A 22,281-nucleotide genomic window follows, 5' to 3' on the forward strand; every position below is an offset into this window, starting at 1 on the left:
AATGAACTTCAGATCAAGGCTTGAAAAGGGATGAGGCTTGTGAGGAAGGGGACCCATACCTACCTGAACCCCACCGTGGTCTGACCTTGATCTCCATCATGATCCAGGCCCATATCCTTTGTCCCCTTCTCCATCCTCATCCACCCTGACCTGGCCACCTCCTCTAGCCTCCACCCAAACGTTCCCAAATAGAAGAAACCACCAACCAAAATCAAAAATAGTGTTATTAATTCTGGTGTCTCCGAAGCACGGAAAAAAAAAAAAAAGACAAAAAAAAGACAAAGAAACCACCCTTCCCACATTTCAGCCCCAAGTCCGGGCCAAGGGGCTGCCCCTGCAGGCAGTGCAGGCCCAGAGGCCAAGTTAGTCCTGGCCACGGGCTTCAAGTGGGACCAGCCCATGGGTTTGGCTCTTAGGGCCTGGCTGGGAGGCTGCCTGCCTCAGTTTGGGGAGCCTAGGCCCTAGACTAGGGATGAGAGATCAGGGGTCAAGGTCAGAGGTCTGGGCCACTCAGTTCTGGTGCTCTGGCTAAAGCAGCCAGAGGTCAGGGTTCAGATGCGGAGGCCAAAGCCACTCAGTTCTGTGGTCCAGCAGAGAGGGCCAGAGGCCAAGGGTCCAAGTTACTGAATCCTGGGCTGGGATCCAGGGTAACAGGCCACTCAGTACTGATGCTCCAGCAGGGGCTGGGCGGCCGGGCTCTCGCGTTCCTCAGCAGGGACAGGCCAGTCACCCAGGGCCCCAGTGGGTGTGCCGCTCTCGGGAGCACTGCTGTCCAAGCAAGGAACGTCCTGGGCCGCTCTGGGGGGCGAGGTGTTGGTACTGATATCCGGGCTGAGGCTGAGGTCTAGGGGCGCCTAGGGGAGGGGAAATAGGTTGGTGGGAGAGCACACCTAAGCTGCCTGTGACTCAACCTTCCCATAAGACCCTTACCTGAGATTTGGGGGTGCCTCCTTTGGGACTCCCTGAGGCCGGCTCCCCTTCGGATGCCCCCAGGCCCTTCCGACCCCCAAGGCTCCACTTCCCACTGGGACCCTCAGAACTGAGGGGACCAGGGCCAGGGGGCCTTGAGGGCCGGGGACCCTCGGTGGGGGTGGGCGAAGCAGGGGGCGGCCCAGGCAGCCGAGGGGGAGGCCACTGCAGCAGAGGAGGGGGGCGTCCATCACCAGAGCCACTCAGGGAGGGCCGCGGGCCCCAGCCAGGGCCTGGTGGGAGGGATTGGTCGCCACTGCCTGTGGGAGACAGATAAGAGGGCAGAGACCTCAGCCAGGCTGTCCTCCTCACCCACTGGTTCAGCCTGGACTCGCCAGCTCACCTGCTGTGTTCTCAGGTGTGGTGTGTGCCAAGGGGGGGTTATTGCTGAGGGAGGTCAAGCCACCACCTCCGCCACAGTCCGAGTCATCCACGTTGCCACCGCTATTGCAGCCAGCACCACAGCCCTTATGAAGCCTGGGGAGGTGGGGCAGCAGTGGAGAAGAGTTGGCGGGGGTAGGGCCAGAGAACTCACGAACATAAGCCCCCAGCCCTAGGACAAGTCACCTAACATCTCTGAGCTCTAGGGTCCTGTCTCTAAGAGATTTTCCCATCAACTTTGTGGGCTCTTTTAAGGAAGACATTATCAACGGCTGTTAAGGACAAAGGTCACCTTCAGCTCTGTGGGGGGAGAGGGGGCGGTGGAGTCAGGTCAGCTCTGGGAGGGGGTCAGCTCTCAGGCTCAGTCCTGGCTCCAGCACTTCCTCACGCTGAGAGCAAGGAGGGAGCGGCTTCGTCTCTCTCAGCCTCAGTTTCCTGCTCCATGAACCTGGCTTCACGGGCTAGGGGCCGCATTCAGGGCTCACCTCTCCCAGCTGTGCAGAAGCCAGCGGGCGATGGCACCCAGGCTGACGGGGCCCCCCCACAGCGCCCGCAGCTGGGGGTGGCTGCCAGCCAGCGAGGTGGTGAGGGGCGACACGTAGATGGGGTAGCCCAGCGGCTGGTCGCAGGAGGAGTTGATCATGTTGCGCAGCGCCTGTTTAGCGTTCTGGATGCTGCCCCGCTCTGGGTTCCGGTTTCGCAGGAACACCAGCTCCTGCTGCTGCCCGGCCCACAGGCCTCGCACACACTCGCGGTTCACCTGCGGGCAGCCACACGCAAGGGTCAGGAGGCTGGCACCAGGGAGGGGCCCGGGTCAGGTGGGTGGGCCATCCCCACCTTGATGACTCGGAAGCTAAGGTGGCGCCGGTTGAGCATGATGATCTTGTACTCATCAGAGGCGTCATCCAGGACGTGGCGCAGTGCCAGCAGCGAGGGCGTGTTGCTGAGGATGGCGCTGCGCCAGGCCGGGTCGCCCTCGTGTGAGATGACCAGCCGCTCCTCGTTGGCTGCGATGGCATCATACAGGGCAGCTGGCTCCTCATACTCATCTGGGGATGTGAAGTGGTCCTACGGGCAGGACGTGGGGGCCAGGGTCAGTGGTCCCCTGCCATCAGGAGGGGCTTCATCCTCTACTCGCCCACCCTGCCCAGGCACACCTCTCCCCACCTGGTGAAGCTTGAGGGCCATGCGAACCCCAGGCGCCACCACTCGATGAAGCAGGTCCATGTCGGCAAAGACCCACTCGTCTCGTGGGGAGGTGATGCGGAAGTCCCCCTTGAACAGGGCGTGCAGGCCATAGAGGAAGGGCTCCAGGCTGGGGAAGAAAGGCAGGGAGTGAGCGCGAAGGTTCAGAGCTCTGGCTCTACGTGCAGTGGTCTGAGCCAAGCCCTGTCTTCATGCTGGGCCTCAGTTTCCCCATCTTGACAAGGAGGTCAGTCTCTGCCCAGCTCCCTCACAAGGTGGCAAGGAGCAGGCAAGGTCACAAGTGGGAGATTCCCTTGCCCACAGAAAAGAATCACATGGAAGGAAGGACTGATGTGGTTCCTGGGGGCCTCTGGCCCGGAGCTCTTCACAGAGTGGGTGGAGGGGAGAGCAGCAGGCCCAGCTGGACCTGTGCGCACTCACCTGGCAGACATGCTGTGTGAGGCTGTCCCCAGGGCCCGGCGGCCCAGCACACACAGACCAAAACACAGTGTAACCAGCGGGGAGTTCCAATCCTGGTCCACGGGCTGTGGCACAAAGACCCCATCCCCAAGAGCCCAGCTCAGACCTGGGTCAGGTAACTTGGGGTGGGGGCCAAGGGAGGCCGAGGGTGAGAGGAACCCACACAGGGAGGGGAGAAGCAGAGTGGGGAGAAGGCAGCCCCAGCGTAGGGTGACCTGACCTGGCTGCGCCGAGAGGCGCAGTACTGGATCCACTCGAGGTGCACCGCGCAGAAGGAGGGCAGCGAGAGGCCGGAAAGGCGAAGGTCATAGTCCTCATCCACGCTCAGTGAGAAGGTGGGGTCCGAGTCCGCATAGCCAGGCGCCCGCACAGGCCGCAGGGCTGCTGCAATGCCTTCGTGGCTTAGCCACGCCTCCAGCTTTGGTGAGCGGCTCACATAGTAGATGATGCTCTGGAAGGAGAGGGGAGGCGTCAGGGTTGGGACCAGAGACAGGGGCAGTACCCTAGCCCCGCAAATGGAGCAGAGAGCGTCAGGGTGAAGAGGCTTCCCCTTTGACTGAGCTGAAGTCTGCTTCCTAGGATGCCTATCCTGTGTCCATCTCAGCTCCCTGAAGCCACAGGGGCAAGGCTGTGCTGCTCCACCAGGCCAGGGAGGAGGAGCGAGGAAGCCAACAGAAGCAGTCCTCCTCACAGAGTGGCCCCTGGAGGGTCCTTCACTGCGCCAAGGGCTTGCATGCTTGCCTCAGAAGATGCCCCATTTGTGAGGGAAACTGAGGCTCAAAGACAGGGCAGGCTTGCCTGAGGATACAGAGCAGGGCAGACTGAGCTGGGATCGGAACCCTGGGACCCTGGACACCACGAGGCTGTGGGATCCAGATCTCAGAGGCCTTGGAAGGTCAGGCTGAGATGGTGGGGCTGCCTGCAGGCCAGGGAGTCTAAGTGCCCCTGGGTCACAGGTCCCTCTAGGCAGCTGAAGTGTGACAGCCACAAGGGTTCCCCTCAGAAAAAAGATAGAGGCACAGTGTCCTGTGTCCAGTTGGGGCTCCTGGACCCGTTAAGAGACTGCAGGTTTCTAACCAGGGGTTTGGGCAAAGGGAGAGGAGCTTGAGGAGGGCAGGCAGTTGGCAGAGCCAGGACAGATGGGCAGTGCAAGGCTGGCAGCTGGCAGCCAGTGGTTACTGAAATGCCACGTACCGCCCTGGGATGGAGCCGATGGGGCTGGCCCTCTGCCTGGGTAAGGGGTAGGGAGTCCAGGGCTGGGGAGGGTAGTGCAGCTGGCCACAAACAGAGGGCATGCAGGAGTAGAAGCATCCAGCAGTGTGGCTCTAGGGGGCCGGGAGAGGCCAAGAGCCTGCGCAAAAGGACCACAGTACAAGCTGGGAAGAACCCAGGGCCTCAAAGAGCTCCCTGGGGGGGCACCTGGAGGCCACGGCTACGGGGGGGCTTGCCTGGCAGCTGGGAGCCTGGCCCCAGCATCAGCTTGGCTGTGGGCAGGTGGGTGGGCAGTCTGGGGAGGGCTGGGCTGTCCCTTTAACCAGAGGAAGGAGGACCAGGAGCTGAGTGGGGTGAGTAGGGGCAGAATGGCTGTGGGGAAGCTTCCAGCTCCAGGAAGACCAGCTCTGGACTGACCTTGTTGCCCAGAGGGCGTCTCAATAGTCCCACCAGAGGCCCCAAGAAGAACCAGAAAGGAAAACCCTCAGGGGTGGAGGGAGGAGCCTGTCTGACAAAGAGTAAGTGCTCCCTTAACTTCTGCCGCTGCCACTCTTCTGTGACACCCCAGCTGTCCTGGGACCCAGCCCTGGCGTGGCTCTAGCTGTAACAGCTCACACCTGTGAGCGTTCGCTGGCGACTGCTCAGTGAAACCGCGCAGGCCTCACGACTGGGGTGCCTTTCCTGCTCTCAGCCCCACCTAAGTGCAGAAGCAGGTGTGTGGCCTCAGTTTCCTCAGCTGTAAAAGGGGCCAAGCGTATGGGCCCTGCCTCTTCTAAGGGTTGCTAAAAAGATCAAACAGGATAACTAACAGGCCTGGGCTTGGAAATGTTGCGAGGACCCCGAGGCGTGGCTGCGGGCGGATGTGGGGGCCGGTATCTCCACAGCTGCGGGGGCTGCACTGAGTTTCTCACTTAACTGCACTTCATGACTCCAGGGGAGGGGCGAGGTGGAGAGGGGACAGTGAGGGGGCTGAAGCCACACAGGAGGGGCTCTGGCTGCTCTGCCAGCCCCGAGGGCTAGACCAGACACATCCTTGCACTCCCCCAGGCTGGAGGAGCTGTCCTGCACACCTTCCCCCCCAGGCCCTGCCCACAGCAGCCCCTACTCTTCCTTCCAAACTTCACCCCACACTCCGTTTCTGGTCCTCCAGGCACTTCTCCCCGGCTGATTCTGCCCAGCCCTGGCAGCAGCTCTAGCCGTGGCAAGTTGGCTTCCCTGTGGGACTATACACTTGGCAGGGGTGGAGCTCATCTCAGCCTGCCAGCCCGGGCCTGGCCGGGCACCTGGGGCCCAGCTGTGAGAAGGCTGCATGGGCCTGGAGCGGGGCTTTTGGGAGGCAGCCGGGTGACCTGGGAAGAGCACCTCTCTCGAAATGGGAGAGGAAGGTGGGCAGGCCCATGACCCCTGGGTGCCCCTGGGCTGGGAATGTCCCTGTCTGGACCACAGCCTCTTTTTTGGTGAAAGCGAGGGGTGGGGGGCTGACAAAGCCTTCCCTAAGAGTGGATGGGTAGACGGAAAAAACGACAGAGAGATTATAGCTTCCCGGACGTATGGCACAGATGGGCTATCCGCTGGAGGCAAAAGGACAGCTGAGGGATACATAGGACCGCCCTCGAGAGAACTTCAAGGAGCAGGTGCAGGCTCACCTGGGCCCCAGAGGAGGCCCCTCCAGGCCCCTGACAGGGAGCCCCAGAACAGATGCTAAGAGGGCACAAGGGGACCCGGACTGTGACCACCAACACACCCGACTCCCACAGTGGGGGCCACAAAGCCTCATCATTCCTGCCATCTCACAGAACTACAATAATCCCCACATCTCAAGGGGGTAAACTGAGGCAAAGCAATGGAGGTGACATCCCAGGTTTCTCAGAACTCAGTCCAGGGCTCCTTCTGGACCCCACACTGTGCCTCACGATCCCCACCTCCCTCAAGAGGTCTTGAGACCCCCAGGCACAGCTTGGAGCACCCAGGCTGAGGGAGGGAGGCCCAGGCCTGGGTCTGGGTCTATGCCTGGCTCTGCCACCTTCTCTTGATTCTGGAGCCTCAGGCAAATCGCTTTCCCTCTGCAAGCCACTTCCACATCTGAGACAGTGGGACCTCTCCTGGAGGGTGTGGTGGGCCTCACCCAGCTCAGGAGAGGTGCTTGCCACACAGCCTGACCCGGGGGAAGCACCACTGCTTGGCAGCTGCTCCTAAACTGTCACTAACATCACCAGTATTAGCATTATCGCCATTCTACACTGATGGGACATGCGGCAGGGGGCCTGGTGGTCTAGAAGGTTGGCTTCACAACTGCCCCTCCTGAGACCAGCAGCCCTGAGAGGGAATCCATGCACGTGCTGCCCACCTGCCCCCAACACTTCCTGCCCAAGGTGAGCCTTCTGGAAGAGGGTGACAAGGAGCCCCGTCCCAGGCACCCCACTGTTAAGAGCCACACAGGCCGCGAGGCCCCCGAGGCCAGTTGTGCAGTGGTGGCACCCTGGGGGATGCTTATACTCTCAAAAGCCTCAGCTTCCCCTGAGCAAAAGAAGTTCTCAGTGATCCAGAAGCTGGCGCTCAGGACACTCCTGGTTAGTGCGTGGTCGCCGGCAGGGACCCCGCTGCCCAGCCGCCCGCCTGCCACCGTACCTTGACGTAGTAGGTGATGAGGATCTTGCGGAGGTCGAAGACCTGAAGCATGGAGGCAGCGTTGTTGTCGCTGATGCTATAGCCCTCCAGCACGTACTTGCTGGCTGTCACCTCCCAGGCCAGCCAGCGCTGCCCGAAGGCGGCATTGAAGGACAGGACCCGCGGCAGGTGGCCAGGCTCACAGCAGCAGCAGCCCTCGTCCTCCTCCACGCCCTCCGTGATGGCCTCCACCTCGCGCTGCTGGCAGTACGTACCTGCGGGGGAGGGGCGACCAGTGAGGGGGGCCTCCTCGCAGGCGAGGGCCCAGGCGTGGTGCCGGAGGCCCGCGCCATTCATCCTCCCGCCTGGGGTGCCGTGTGAGGAAGTGTTACTGAATGAAACAAGAAATAAGTCTCTTTCTCTTCCTGACTCCCCGCAGCCACAGTGGGTGGGGAACAGGGCTCTGGTCCCTCATTTAGAGAGGCAAAAACTGAAGCTCAAAGACAGGTGACTTGTTCAGGTTCATGTGCTCATCAGCTGTGCTTGGAGCCCCTGTGCACGCTCAGGGGCCTCTTCTGATGCTGGCGTCAACATGTACGTCCTCCTGAGGGCAAGGAGCTGGCTCACTTACCAGGGGTTATGTGTGGCACCCAACCAGGGCCATGCCCGAGACCACAGAGCAGGCCAGTGGGAGCTGGCAGGAGAACCCAGAGCTCCATACCCAGGCATTCACCACAGCAACAGTTCAGTCACCAAGGACCCAAAGTTAGGGCAGGGACAGGGTTGGCCCAAGGAGGCCCTGCCACGTCACTGCTCAGACTGGGAAACCCAGGCCCAGGGAGGAGGAGGCCTTGCTCAGGGTCACCCAGCAAACCAAGGCAGAGCTGGACTCGGATCCAGCCCTCACGCACTAGGAAACACAGTGCCCCACGTCAGGCCCAGGCCCTGCGGCTCACCCCGGAACTCAAGGCCACGCAGCTGGAAGGTGACGAGGCCATTGCCAACCTCGATGAGGTGCACCAGGGCGTTGAGGTAGTCGGAGGCCAGGACGAAGCAGTCGCCAGGGCCGTAGTTGCCCCAGCGGCCCAGCACCAGGTCCCCACACAGCGTGTGCTGCAGCGAGCGCGTCAAGTGCTCGTAGAAGATGGAGTTGAGGTTGTTGTCGTCAGCGCCTGGGACCCAGGACAGACAGAGACATGGACAAGGTGACAAGTAAGCAAGGCTCCCTCCCCCAGGAAGCTCCACCCTAAAGCCCCTGGATGGCTGCATACACACCAGGGTTCCGGTCCAGCTGCGTGACTAGGCGGGTGTTAGAATGATCCACACGTTTAGTGCTGTTCAGAGACAGAGCAACAACACAGTTGGCTGGGAGGGTGAGGCTGCCGGGGGTTCCGATGACGATTCCCCGCTGGCCCACCATCGAGTCCTCTCCAAGCCCACACGCCTGCGCTCTGGGAGGACGCCATGACAGCGCCATCACACAGGAGGAGACTGAGGCTCAGGGACAGGAGCACATAGCCAGGGAGCCCAGGGTGGGAGCCCGAGGCCTTGGTGTGGCTTGGGTTTCACCCTCATCAAACCAGCCACCTGAAGCCCACCGTGCCGAGCTCTCAGGTCCGCGCTGTGGGACCCTCTCTGTGCCCCATCCAGCCTTGGGTCCAAACTCACCCTCCCTCCCAGCAACCTTCCCCACCCGCAAGGCCCACTCCTCCCGGGGTCCCCCTGAGTGACGCGCCTGTCTGCCACGAGACTCACTTGTAGTCGCGCTCCCAGAACTTGAGGGGCCTCGCATAGGACATGATGAAGACGGCGCTGCCCAGCAGGGGGTTGAGTGGCGTGGAGAAGAGTGCAGAGAGGAGAGCCTGAACGAACAGCATGGCCGAGTCTGGGCCCGAGTCAAGGAGACGGCAGGCACACAGGACCCTCCCCAGCCTCCCTCGCCACCCCTCAGCTCCCCGCTAGCCCACCCCGCGCCCCTCATCCCTGGCCATGGCCCTCCCTGCACCCCCCACCCAGGCAGCGGGTGGCAGGCCGGGTACGTGGCACGGCGAAGGGCTGGGCAAAAGCGTGGAAAGCCGAGCCCCAGGTGATCTGCCAGGGCGCGATGTAGGTCAGCACAAAACGCAGCTTGTACAGCAGGTCCCAGAGCTGGCAGGCCGGAGAGGGGAGGAGGTGAAAGACACGCAGGTCACTCACAGAGGTGGGGCCTACCAAGTATGCATTCAAGGCTTGGGGGCCACCCCACCAGCTGCCCACATGGGAGGCTACCTCCAGATCACTCCCAGCTCTTTCTCTCTGGACCTGGCTCAAAGCCCCTGTGACCACCATTAGCAACTCCCAGCAAAGCAACCACTCGAAGGGGCATGAGCCATTTAATTCCCGCGATCACCCTGGGAGCTTCCCACTGCTGTCCCACTTCACAGATGGGAAAGTTGAGGTTTGGAGAAAGCAGAGCAGATAAACGACTTGCTCAGGCCACGCCACTCAGTCAGTGATGAGGCTGGGCTTTGACTAGGGGACTGAAAGTCAAGAGACAGTCCCGGTCCTGCCCTCAGAGAGGGACAGTTTGGATCTTCCCTATCCTGAGCCAGACCAGAAAACCAGACTAGAATGCCCGAGTAAGGAAAAGGCTCCAGCCTGTGCTGGAACCCCACTGAAGGCCCCCAGTACAGTGCCAGGGGACAGTCCTTTGTTCACAGTGACCTCCCAGCCCTGGCTCAGGGAATCCTGCAGTGTGGCGGAGCAGTTCACAGACACCCAGGCCCCAGGGCTTTCTGAAGCTTGGCTCTGAACTGCTCTCGAGGGCTGTGGCTGACACAGCGGCAGAGCCCAGAGGACAAAGGCCAAGTCCTAACTACATGAACTGCTTATGAGAAAGGTGGTCAAGTACAGTGACTCAGAGAAAGGGCTGTGAAGTCAGACAGGCCTAGAGTCAAATCCTGACTCGCCAGCAATTCTCTGGGGGACCTGAGGCGAGTCACTTAAACCACAACTTCCTGTGAAGGCCCACGGTGGGGCTAATACGCAGCAGCAGCTACAGAGGCTGAGGGCCCTGAGCAAGTCCCCCCTGACCAAGGCAGAGGAGGTCTGCTCCTGCCGCATGGCCTGGAGGCTACCCCACGGCTGCCAGCTCACCTTGCTGCAGAGCAGGGACATGAGGAAGTAGTCAAGCAGAAAGCCCTGGGAGAGGCGCGGGTAGTCGAAGTGGAAGAGCAGGACGGTGAAGGCCAAGGTCAGGTACTGCTGGGGCGGGCAGCAAAAGGCCGAGCGCAGCAGCTTCAGCCCAGCCACAGTCATCAGCAGCGCCCGGCAGCTACGGGCAAGGAGGGCGGTGTTAGGGGCCGGGCAGGGGTTCCGGGGGCAGTGTGTGTGGGTGCCCATCACTTGCCCGCCCTGGCCTGGGCTCTGCTGGGCTGTACCCTGCTCTTTTGGGCCAATGACTCTTAGCGTCCTCCTCTTTAGGGTCACCCCGTTTAGACACGTTTGGGTGATACATCTGCTTTCAGAAGCAACTGCTTCAATGGAAAGTGTGTCAGGAGCTGGAGTCCTCCTTTAGCTCACTGGGCAACTGAGGCAAGTCTCATTCCCTCTCTGGGCCTCAGTGTCCCCACTGTCACTTGGGAATATAGACGGTGGGATGGTAGGGAGTGGGTGGCCCTCACTAGAGGCAGAACTTGTCCGGGTGGCTGACAACAGCGTGGGCATCCACCGTGAGGGCGTTGAGCACCACGGCAGGGTAGATGAGATACTTCTCAACGCACTGCAGGCCGGCGTACAGCTTCTCAAACCACATCACCTGGGCAGCGCCTACAACAGAAGGTGGGCCTGTTGGCTGCACCTGGCCCTCCACACTCCCCTTCCAGTGCACGGCCGGGACAGGTGCGCTCTCAGAGGGAACCCTGAGAGAGGGCAAACCACAGGATGTGGTGTTCTGGGTCCCTAGAGACTTCGTGGGGGAGGCTGATCTTCAGCAGCCCAAACACAGGCGACGAGGCCCCGACAAGGCATGTCAGGGGCTTGGGGCAGGTGTTCTGCCCGTTCTGCTGTCTGCGAAAATGAGGCTGACAAGGACATCGCAGATGCCCACCAGAGCCAGGGCAGGCTGGGTGAAGTCCAAGTACATGGTGACCTGAAAATGTAGGCCCCTTCTGGGCTCAAGCTGACTGGGGCCACATGCTATAATGTGGCACAGATGCTGGCCCAGTGGGCAGAATCTTTTATTGTTTAAGAACAAGAAGACATGTGGGTTTTCATGTAACAAATCCAGGTTGGGTTTTTTTTTTTTTTTTGAGGAAGATTAGCCCTGAGCTAACATCTGCTGCCAATCCTTCTCTTTTTGCTGAGGAAGACTGGCCCTGAGCTAACATCCGTGCCCATCTTCTTCTACTTTATATGTGGGACGCCTGCCACAGCATGGTTTGACAAGCAGTGCCATGTCTGCACCCAGGATCCAAACCGGTGAACCCCAGGCTGCCGAACAGGAATGTGTGAACTTAACTGCTGTGCCACTGGGCCGGCCCCAAATGCAGAGGTTTAAACATCACCTCAAGGGTGACTCTGTGGCACAACCCAGGTGAAAATGTGAGCCAGGCAGATCCAGTCCCTTGGCAACCAGGCTGTAACTCTGGACAAGAGATCCCATTAGGGCCCTGGAATTCTACTTTCTCCAACTCCTCAGAGAAAGCAAGGCGGGCAGAGCAGACTGGGTGAGAACAAAGCAGGGCCGAGCTGGGGCACAGCCGGCAGGAGAGGGCACACAGGGCAGTGAAGGGCCACAGGGACAGCGAGGGCCAGGGCCGGCACAGACAGGGCAGTGTGGGCAGAGGCTGCCCCCTGCTGGCCCTCTGAGCGGAGGACCCGCTCCCATCAGGCTGGAGGTGAGCCAGGAAATGAGGGTGGCAGGGGAAGAGGGGTCCCAGCCCAGGGCGCACACTCACCGCGCACTTCGTACTGGCTGTACTCCAGCGGCTTCAGCACGGGCTGCGACAGGCAGAACCAGGGCAGCTGTTTGCGGAGCTGTGGCAGCAGGTAATGTGTGAAGAAGCCCACGGCCCCAGCCAGCGCATACAACACGAAACCCAGCACTGACTGCAAGAGGGAGAGGCCAGAGCTCAGCCAAGGGGAGTGGGCCAACGGGCAGGAGGGGCGAAGGACACGAGGCCGGAGCTGCCCAGGACCCTCAGATCAGACTGGCTCCTGCAAAGACTAAGGGGGCGTGGGGGGGCCTGTACCACACAAACCTTCAGGGCAATGAAGACGGTGCTGGCGCTGATGGCAAAGGTGAGCACAGTGATGACAACACACATCACTAGGTCGGAGTGCAGGACCTCACGCTGCAGGGCCAGGAAACACCAGCTGAGGCGCCCGCCGCCAGTGGCTGACCATACCCCCTCTCTCAGCCCCGGACCCCAAGGCTAGAACCCCACCCCCGGGCCCCTCACCACCGACTGGCGCATCTTGTCCGGCAGTGGGTCTGGGGGCTCAGCCCGAGCTGTCTCCAAGCTCCGCTCCTCCAGCTCAGGGAACAGCTTGCTCCGGATCAGAGACCTAGCGTGGGTGAGGAGAGTCAGGGGCCCAGGTCTGGGGAGGCCGCCCCCTTCTCCCACAGGCTTCAGGGTCAGTGGGTGGCAGGCACATGCACAGACCCACAGACCCCCCCCCCCCCCCCCCCCCCCCAAGCCCCTGCCATGCACAGACACACACACACACGCGTGTGTGCATACGGACAGGCACATGCAGGCACCCACCAGAGCACAGTGGGGTCACTGCTCTGCCGGCTCAGGTGGTAGGACAGCGCCACCAGGAGGCCACAGAAGACGGAGAAGAGGACAGGGACGTGCTGCTCCGGCCAAGGAGTCTGGGGAGAGAACCCATGCTGGTCAGGGGAGGTGAGGGTAAGCACGGGGGGGTGCCCCCCACGGGAAAAGCCACTGCTGAGGCCGATTCACAGCCCTATCCCAACGACCCCCCCCCCGGGCCTCAGCATGCCCCCCACCCACAGGTCACCCCTACCTTGATGGCCCCAAGGCAGAAGCCATAGAGCAGAGCAGCAGCCAGCAGGCTGCGGGAGAGGCTGAAGACAGCTGTGAGCGGGCTGGTGGCGGCTGTGAGGGGAGGAACAGCAGGTGAAGCCCAGCTCCCCCCTTCTGGCACCCGACTCCCCACCAACTGCCCCTCAACTCCCAGAGGCTAGTCTCCCCGGGACCCCGGCCCCAGGCCATTGTTCTCTGCCTCCCCCAGCCCTGAGAGGCCCTCAGAGTTTCTGGCGCTCTCTGGTTTAAAGGACTTGCCTGGGGAGAAAGGGGAAAGGATGGGTGAGGAGTCCACAGTACAGATGGTGGAAAAGCTCAGCTAAGGGCTGGAACCACAGACCTAATCCACGGCCCCTCCTGGCCCCACACTGCCCCGACTCCCAAGCCCTCTGTGGGTCCCATACCTGTGCCCCCAAAGCCGTGCATATCTATCTGCTCCAGCAGGTACATGAGGCAGGTGTTGACCTGCGGCAGGAGGCCCAGGAGGAAGACGAACGGGAAGCAGAGGGTGAACACTGGCAGAGAGGGGAAGTGAAGGCCTGGTCAGCCCGCCGGCCACCCCTTGGCCCACCCTTGGGGCCTCACTTCCTCCAGCCACCTCAGCCCTGTCCAGACTCACCAGTGGCCACGTCACGGGCACAGAAGAAGAAGGAGGCGGAGAAAAGGGTCAGGCCGTAGAGGGAGACGGGCGGGAAGGGCTGAGCTGAGCCCAGAGCGTCCAGCAGCCAGATGAGCAGACAGCAGATGCAGAAGTAGACAGGCCGGCTGTACGCGATCACCCAGTTGTGGCCCTGGGGAATGGGGCCGTGAGGAGCTGGGCCTCCCCCACTGACCACTTCACATGCATGTGCACACACTCATGAACACGCTCCTGCACGCTCACATGCCCCAGTCCAGCCCTGGATCAAAGGCTGAAAGCCTGGTGGGGTTGGGGCAGCTGGACCGAGGTTCTGGGGTAATAGGGGTGCTGTGGAGCCCTGCCCCTCTCCCACTCGACTCCCTCCCCACCTGGCCTCAGGCCCCCCACCCAGGGTCCAGGCCCGAGCCTCCTGGGGAGGGACGCTGAAACTCACGTGCATGGGAGATGCCGCATCAGGCTGGACGCTCTGGAAGAGACAGGAGCTACACTGGCAACAAGAGCCAGAGCCCACGGGAGGGTCAGAGGCCCCAGGACCTGCTCAGTTCCACCACTGGGCCATTATGAGCGACCAGGGCAGGCTCTGGTTACGGGGGATCTTAGGCATCTTATCTGCTTTCCAGCTCATACTCCTCAAAATGAGTCATGGGAAGGTGTGGTCTGGGAAGAGGTGGGTGGGGCAAGGAGACCCAGGGAGCCGGGCCTAACCTTCAGCAGGGAATACTGGCAGGAGGCAATGACCAGGCAGAACTGGAAGACCCAGATGTCAGTGAAGAAGCCCTTGAGCAGCAACAGGTAGCCCAGGAAGGCAACAAGGCTGCTCAGGCCGACGCCGAGAATGTTCTCCACCAGCCCTCGCGTCCTGGAGAGACAGCAGGGTCAGGGCACACCCACCTCCTCGCCCACGAGTGGGGTGAAGGGTGGGCACTGGGGAGACAGGACCTGGTCTCAAAGGCTCATGTCTGGGCGTATGGCCCTGCCAGTCCTCACCGTCTGAACATCCGAACTTCTGACCTCTCGGGGACGAGGCCAGGTTGCACCTGCCCCACGTTGCTCCTCCTGCATCCCAGTCTTTGCCCTCCTAGACCCCAAGGGCTCTAGGCACCACCAGTCCAGGACTTGCCCACCTGCGGCTCCCGCATGCTGCATCAGTCACCCCACACTACGCCATGGGCAGTGCCTAACCCACCCCCACCAGGAGAAAGCCAGACCCTGGGAAGCCAGGACAAGGGTCTAGGCCCAAGGGGTCCACAGACAACAAAAGTCATGCGACTTCTCTACCTGACTTTCTGGGCCTCAGTTTCCCCTGAGAAATGGGAAAGCTGAGACAAATGGTTTGTGAGCTTTTTTAGACTACAGGACTCAATTTAAATCTAACACAGAAGCACAACAAAAACAACAGACCGAACAGGAATACTTTGTTGCGAGGAGAACTTTGGGACATAGGGAGTGACTATAGCACCACCCATGGGGCCACCCCTTTGCTCCCAAGAAGAACCTGAAGAAAGCCCACTGCAGACCCCAGACCCCGAGGCACCCTCAGCAACCCCCAGCGTCAGGTTCTCTGATGCCATGAGGCCTCCACATGTTCCCAGGATCTGAAAGGCCAAGGGCCAGGGGCGATCCAGGGATTAGGGGCCGAGGCGGCGGGCTCTCACCGGTCTAGCAGGGCCAGCAGGGCGAGCCGCTCGTAGCGCACGGAGGTCCAGCGGCCAGGAAGGAGCCAGTACTTGTAGCTGTGCTGGGCACGCGGCGGCGCCTCCTCCATCAGCGTCTGCTCCTGGGATTCGTGCAGGGAGTCCTGGTCCAGCAGGTCAAACTGCGGTCCCCACAGCCGCAGCCATCAGCCCCTCGCCCCCCACATGGTCGATCACCACAGCCCCCCACCCAGCACACACTCGCTGGTTGGCCATTTCCTCTAACACAAAGTCCACACCATCTAGCGGCCCTGTGGCCTGCCCTGACCTTCCATCACAAGGGCCTGTTCCTTTCTCCAGGTTCCCAGGACACGACTCAATGGCTGCTGGGGACTGCTGGGGATGCTGGCAGCCAGAGTTACAAGATCCGATGTCTGTTTTCCCCACTCAGGCAGCATCTCCTGCCTCTTCCTGGGCTCAATGAAATCCACCATGTCCTTTGGGACTTGGCGCAATCACTACTTTTCTCCTGGACAGAGCCATCAGGGTCACTCTGACCACATTACCCTGGAGCACACAGAGCACCAGCCCTGAGGACAGGCCCAGGTGCCAATGCCAGTGCTGCGAGGCTCTGGGTGAACTACTTGATCTCTCTGGGTTTCTTGTGTCCTTCACTCAACAAGCACTTACAGGGTACAACTATGGGCCTGGCCCTGTGCTGGGCCGTAGGGAGACAGTGGAGAGGCAGACACACGGCCCCGCCTCTGGAGGTGGCCGTCAGCTGTGTTAGAACAATGCCCACCCCATAGGATGGTAAAGGAGAATCAATGCATCGGGCAGGGGCGCGTGGGGCTTCTAGGCGTCGCTCCTGGGGCTGTCTGCAGCGCTGGGTGATAAATGCAGCAGTGCTCCTTATATGACTGTTCTTTACACTCTCGAGTCTGTGTTTTGCACATTCTCAGTACTTTTGCTATTACTAAGCTGACAGCATAAATTATGTCCAAATCAGGATACTTTCAGAAGCGCAAAGGGGCACTATGAATAACTGCTGAGACGACGATCGTGAACAGAGGGCCCCAGGCTAACCTGTGTCAGGTGCCCAGCACAGGGAAAAGCATAGTCACGTTGGGTAAGTTTTACTGCCCCTTCTGCAGGTATCATTGTTAACACCCATCGTCCTCACTAACTGTGGGCCCTCCAAAATAAAGAAAATACTCCAGATAGGTTTGCTAAGTAAGCAAATAAGTGATCCCTTGGGTCACTCAGATCCAGAGCCTGCACACCCTGTGCCAGGCATCAAAGGTCAGGACAGGCACCTTCGGGCCCTGAGAGCCCACACTCAGAGCGGCCTGCCCCTTGGTACCTGGGCGGGTGTTCAATGATCTGCCCCCCCATCACTGCCCGCCTCCTGCAGGTCCTTCCCCAACAGCTGGCTCCTCACCTCTGGGATCTCCAGGGGCACTCGGCGCACCTGCATGCCCTGCAGAACCACAGGCCTTGGCTGTAGCAGGTTCAGGCCACCTGTTGCCTCTGGGACATCAGCTGAGTGGAAGCTGGAGGAATGCGAGTGGCGGTCCCTATGGGAACGACAGCCGTGAGGGTGAGGGCCATTGACATACCCTGGAATGGGGTGGTGTTGAGCCTGAGGCATGGCCATGACTGGGGGCCCAAGGGGACTTGGATACACCAGAAGCAGCACAGGGGGTCCAGAAAAGGCAGGTGGCAGAGGCACCTCCATCCCAGGTCCTGGGCTTCTGAGAAGGCCCTGAAAGCCTTCTGCTTGAAGTGCCATATCCCTACAGTATCAAGGGATCCCTGTAGGCCTGCCCCTCACTGCTCTTCACCCTTCCCTACTCCTAGAGGTTCTGAGCTGCCCCTGCCCCAGCCCAGTGAAGGGAGAAACAATCCCCAGAAATGGCAGCCTCCCAGGCCACCGGTCCAGGAGAGCCCACCTGGGAGACTCACCAGGCTCCGTTGGCTGCCTGCTCCCCCTGCTGCCCTACTGGGTTCTCGTAGCCGCCTCCAGCCAGGCCAAAGGTGTAGGAGCGCCGCACACCTGGGGCAGGGGTGTGGGACACGAGGTAGCACGTCAGGAACAGGAACATCAAGGCCCAACCCACATGGGCACCAGTGCCATCAAGTGGGCAAGAAGCCTGTGCTGTGTCCCCCTAAATGGCAGCCCAGTCCCTGGGGACCAAGAGCTGGAGAGGAGCGGGACTGCAGGTCAAGGGCCAGGCCCTGAACTCAGCCTGCCCTGGGTTTGGATCCCTGTTCTACCACTCACTCAGCCTGTGACTTCAGGCTGTGCCTCAGTTTCCTCATGAGCAGAACAGGAATGATGAGGCTACCCACGCCTCAGAAAGGCTGCAAGTTTGGCGTCAGGCAGTGCAGGTAAAGTAGTCACCACGGGGCTGAGGTATGTATCCAAAAGAGTGAACACTGCTGCTAGGATGACGAAGACCCCCAACAGAAGAGAAACGGGGTGTTGGGCCAGCCAAGGTCAGAGGCTTGGCCCCCGGACTCCGGAGGGGCTCACCACTCTCATCGTAGAAGTAGTGCACGGCACCCTCAGAGGTGTCGTCAAAGGTGCAGGCCTCGTGCACGTTGGCTCCGGCCCGGGTAAGCAACAGCGACGAGGCGAAGTGCAAGGCAGAAGGCAGCGTCAGCGCCCGGGAGTGGGAGGCGGCCCGGCCGCGCTGAGCCTCCTGCAGGCTGCTGGGGAGGGGTCAGCCCACAGGTCAGCACCACTGAGAGCCAGCTGGCCCCCACCGTGCCTCTGACCAGCCAGCAGGTGCTCACCTGGGGGGCGAGCCCATGACGGAGGCTGGAGGAGTGGGGTTGCTGCCTGCATTGTGGCGCCTCCGGATCGCCTGGGTCCGCCTCACATTGCTCGAGCGGTCCTGTTTGCCAGTCTCCTCGGCCGCTGCCCAGAGAGAGACCCCCGACCGTAAGTGACAGAGGTTTAAACAGAGCCTGGGAGCAGGCAGCAAATGCTCCTTCATGGAGCCAAAGGTCAGGTCTGCCCATAGAACAACCGTGTCCTGCCTCTGGAGCCCAGCCAGGTCACCTAACCACTTGTGCCTCAGTTTCCACACTTGGAAATAAGGACAATGTGACCCGCCTTGCCCCACTGGTGGCCCAGAATAAACATGGAAGCTGAAAGTCCTCAAACAGCAGCAGCTTTGCACTAACTGCAGGACCTGGAGCCAGGTGTCTGAGGGCTCTGTGCCTCAGTCTCCCCATTGTTGGAGCCCTGCTTATCCGAGGGGTTTGGCAGGCATCACTCAATCGCTGAGTCCACATCCATCTACTGCTTGAGACACAAGCTGAGACAACTCTGACCAGGTCCCCTCCAGCCTGTCCCTTGCCTAAAGCCAAGCCCCTACCTGGCTTGCTTCCCCCACCCCAGCCCTGGAGCCGGCACTCACCTCCTCCCACAGCACCTTCCTCCTGCAGCTCCCCCCGCCAGCCGGGCTGGTTGGCAGCAGGTCCCCTCCGGGCCTCAGTGGGCAGCACAGCAGGCTCACCAGCAGCCAGCTCCACCCCTGCCTGGGCCTCCAGCTCAGCCTTGGAACCAGCCAGCGGGGCCCTCAGGACATCACCCCCTGCCCCATCCATGCTCAGCACACGGGCATGTGTTTTGGCGCTGGCGGTACTAGGCGTCCGCTGGGTCCCATAGGGCCGCTTGGGGGGCACAGCAGTCCCCTCCTCAGCCCCATGGGGGGCCCGTCGCTTCCGGGGTCCCCCTGCTGCACCCCGGGAGCTCTCGGGGGAGTAGCAGGAAGTAGAAGAGGAGCTTTCAGTACTGTAGCGGCGCTGAGATCGGAGACTGGAGGCTGGGCTCAGTTCGCTGCCCTCGCTGGTGTCTTCGTCCTCAAAGAAGCCCCCGCCTTCAAGCAGGGGCCGCCGAGGGGCATGGCCGGGTGGGGAGTGTCTTCGCACGGGTGGCCGCCGTTTGCCAGGCCGCAGCAGGGCCAAGTCCTTGGGCCGGACAACCAAGAGCGGCTCAGCTGGGCCCGGCGGCGTCCCTGCTCCTATGACTGTGTCAAAGGAACGCAGCGTGTCGTCAGAGGGGACTCCAGCATCTGGTGAGGCAGGCAGCTCAGCCTCAGAAGGTGGGTCTGTGTCGCTGCCCTCAGGGGCCTGCCCACCAGGGGGGCTGTCCAGGTGGGTGGAGTTGGTCTTCTCACTCTTGAAGCTGCTCAGTGTCTCCCGGTCAGTGCCACTGAAGCAGGAATCGGAGGAGCCGGCTTTCTGGGGCAGGGGCTCACCTGAGCCCCGCCGGTCCAGGGGCTGGTAGCCGCCCGCTCCCCGGCGTTGTTCCCGTCGACTGCTGGTCCTCACCAGGGCCCGGTCAGGCCGCGTCAGGGTCAGGAAGCTCTTGCTCAGCTCCTGGCTGAGGCTCCCCTTCAGCAGGGGGCTCATGGGAGTGTCAGCCATACTGCTCCCACTCCAGGGAGCTCCATCTCCAGCCAGGGGAGAACGTTCTGAAGAATCCGTGCTCGGGAGAGAGGGATCTGGGGCAGCTCCCGGGGGCGTCTGGGGAAGGTCTCCAACTATCAGAAGAAACGAAGACAGAAAATGAGATAACGGCATGCTCCAAGAACTGGTGGTCCTATGACCTCCTCTCTCCAAGAGCCCAGCTGGGACAGGACACTGAGGAGGCCCCATCCAGAAGGACAAAGAGAGCCCCAGGGGAGCAAAAGTTGGGGTGACAAAGACAACATGGCTAGTCTTCCCCCAAGCCCCTGCTACACCATACCCACTCACTCAGTTTCTCCTGCGAGTTTAGCTTCAGCATCTCTCGATCAGCTGAGGTCACGATCACGTTGTTGCTGCCCTGCTCTCGCACTAGCTCCTTGATGTCTGCAACCATGGCCCCAGAGGTGTCAGCAGGACCTCGAGGCATCTGCATGCCATCCCCTCTTCCACCACCACCTTCACCCCTGAGCAGGAGCCACCTACCTCTGAGGGGCCCGGAGTCCTCCATCCGGGGCAGCAACTCCTGAGCAGACAAAGAGAAGCAAGAAGGTGCAAACAAGGCCAGAAGTAGGCTCAGGACATACCCACAGTGGGGACGAGCTCCCAGAAGAGGTAAGGGAGAGGCTGAGGGCTGACACCACTCACCGAGACCTGGTTGAAGCCAAACACGGAATGCTGGGAGCTACAGCGCACTGGGGGTGTGGAACTCACTTTCCGAAACACTGTCATCTCCACTCCAGGGTCCCTAGCAGTGAAAAAGAGCACCAACTTTGAACTAACCTTTCCTCTTTATACAGTACTTCTTCTGCCACCCCCATCACTCCTCCATTCTCAACGGTGCCCTTACAAGTCCAGGGCCGACCACAGAACAAGTGTGCACCAGCTCATAGAGCCAAGCTTCCCTAACCCCCTTCTCCATCCTCCAATGCTCAGGCCCAGACACTAAGAACCCTCAAGTCCCAACACAGCTGCTGCGCCACCCACCTGGGCAGACTGCTGTCCCCCTGGGCGGGCGCTTCCTCTGGCTCTCCTATGGTAGAGTTGCGCTTCTCCACAATCTCGCCCTGGTCGAACATGGCATGCAGCCGATAGTTCACAGTCTTGATGGTAGCGAAGATGACAGCCACCACAAGGCAGTACACACCAGCCACCATCAAGCTGGGGGGCAGGACCTGGGGGTGACAGCCAGTCCGGTCCTTCCTCACACAGCCTGGCGCCCTGGGATGGACCTACCACCAATCGTGGCTAGGATTCACAAGTTCACAAGGTTTCCTCACCCTTCTTTGCAACTAGAACAAAGACCCTGCCAGGGAGCTCTGCCTTTTAACTGGAAAGAGAGACTAAGCGAGGGGCTCAAGGTCACCCAGCCCAGGAAGGGAAGAATCTGGTCTCTCCTCTACACACCCCAAACTCTAGATTCCTCTTTCCACACGCCAGTCCCCGAGACACAGCCCTGAATCCCTACCAGGCTGCCACCCCTCCGTGACATCTGCCCTCCCTTTTCCAGGAGGGAGTTACAGGTGGCGGCAGCATCTCACCATGTACAGCAAGAAGGGAAAGGTGAGCAGGAAGATCCACACATAGAGATGGAAGCAGTTGGAGAAGGTGCTCTGGTGCGGGTCGAAGAACCAACCGCCGGTGAGCGAGGCCCACACCCCCTGGCGCAGGATCTGCAATACCTGCGACCCCATGGCCTCGCCGCTGCTGCGCGCGCCCCCCTCCCGGGACCCTCATGGGGGCGGCCCCCGGCCCATGCCCCGCCTGGCGCCCGAGGGCCCCGGGGCCCGGCCTCGCGCTCACGCCATGGCCTCCCCCAGCGGGGGAGAGGGGTCGGCCAGGCGAAGGTGCGGGCAGGGGGCGGGGCCGGCCGAGGCGGTCAACGGCGCGAAGCTCGGGCGCGGGGGTGGAGCCGCATCAGGGGCGGGGTCTGGGCCCCCACCCCCGGCCCAGAACTGCTCCGAGGGGCCGAGCCGGCAGGCAGGCGCGGGGCACGGGCCGGGTACCCGTCGGCGGCATCCAGAAGTGGGCGTGGGGTGGGTGCTCCGGGGGTACAGGTGACGGCTCTCTCGGCTCCGGCCCGGGAGAGCCCGGGGACACTGAGGTCCACTTCCGGGGTCACAGGTCACTCGCTTCGGCCTCCGCGTTCGCCCCGCTTCTGCGGGAGCCGGCCCAAGGGGGAGGCCGGAAGCAGGAGCCGCGAGCCGCCAGCCTGCAGTGGCGCATGCGCCCGACGGGCCCAGTTGGGACCCGGAAAAGGAAAACCTTACGACATGAATGCGCAAGCGCAGGGAGGTGATGGAGCGATAAAAAGCGGCGGAGCCCTGTGGGCGTGCGCAGAATCTAGGTGCAAGGGAAAAGATCCAAAAGTAGAAGCGCTTGAGCGCATGCGCACACCTAGGCAGCGCCAAGCTCGCGGAGACCCCCGGGCGGAACCGAAGGGATAGTTGGGTGGCCATTGGGTAACGGCGGCGTTAACTGGCGTAAAGCTCTCCCAGTGAGTTACAGGAGGCGGGGAAAAGGATGGAGGCGTGGACTCCCCAGGGGTAGGGCGAGAGCTCTCCGCCGCCGAAGCACGCCCCTCTTGGTCCGCCCTTTTAGTGCTGGACCTCAAACGTCATGACCGTCTCTCTGCCCAAGCGGCCTCTACTTCCGGGTCAGA

At 61.5% G+C, this 22,281-nt stretch overlaps 1 protein-coding gene across 3 annotated transcripts; it reads right to left on the bottom strand.

The window, feature by feature from the left end:
• Positions 1-206: 206 nt before the first annotated feature.
• PCNX3 (pecanex 3) lies at positions 207-22,177 on the bottom strand. Of its 3 annotated transcripts, none has more exons than XM_046643389.1 (35): positions 21,161-22,177; positions 20,607-20,794; positions 20,268-20,367; positions 20,106-20,145; positions 19,911-20,006; positions 18,569-19,696; positions 17,940-18,063; positions 17,677-17,852; positions 17,106-17,196; positions 16,582-16,717; positions 15,162-15,322; positions 14,212-14,365; positions 13,940-13,972; positions 13,486-13,657; positions 13,271-13,381; positions 12,847-12,938; positions 12,582-12,691; positions 12,276-12,381; positions 12,075-12,167; positions 11,772-11,922; positions 10,497-10,641; positions 9,970-10,147; positions 8,874-8,982; positions 8,590-8,719; positions 8,110-8,168; positions 7,791-8,006; positions 6,856-7,109; positions 3,236-3,466; positions 2,977-3,080; positions 2,518-2,665; positions 2,188-2,418; positions 1,836-2,110; positions 1,313-1,446; positions 931-1,229; positions 207-854 (listed from the first exon to the last, which is right to left on the bottom strand). In XM_046643389.1, exons 1-35 carry the CDS (start codon positions 21,311-21,313, stop codon positions 660-662), a joined length of 6,123 nt encoding a protein of 2,040 aa, XP_046499345.1. In that variant the 5' UTR covers positions 21,314-22,177; the 3' UTR covers positions 207-659. The 3 variants fall into 3 exon arrangements, with proteins under 3 accessions (XP_046499345.1, XP_046499346.1, XP_046499344.1); XM_046643390.1 differs by having other exon boundaries at positions 15,162-15,283; positions 17,677-17,855; XM_046643388.1 differs by having other exon boundaries at positions 17,677-17,855; positions 21,161-22,174.
• Positions 22,178-22,281: the final 104 nt, after the last annotated feature.

The sequence above is a fragment of the Equus quagga genome, chromosome 17 (genome assembly GCF_021613505.1).
Source record: "Equus quagga isolate Etosha38 chromosome 17, UCLA_HA_Equagga_1.0, whole genome shotgun sequence".
Classification (NCBI taxonomy): Eukaryota; Metazoa; Chordata; class Mammalia; order Perissodactyla; family Equidae; genus Equus; species Equus quagga.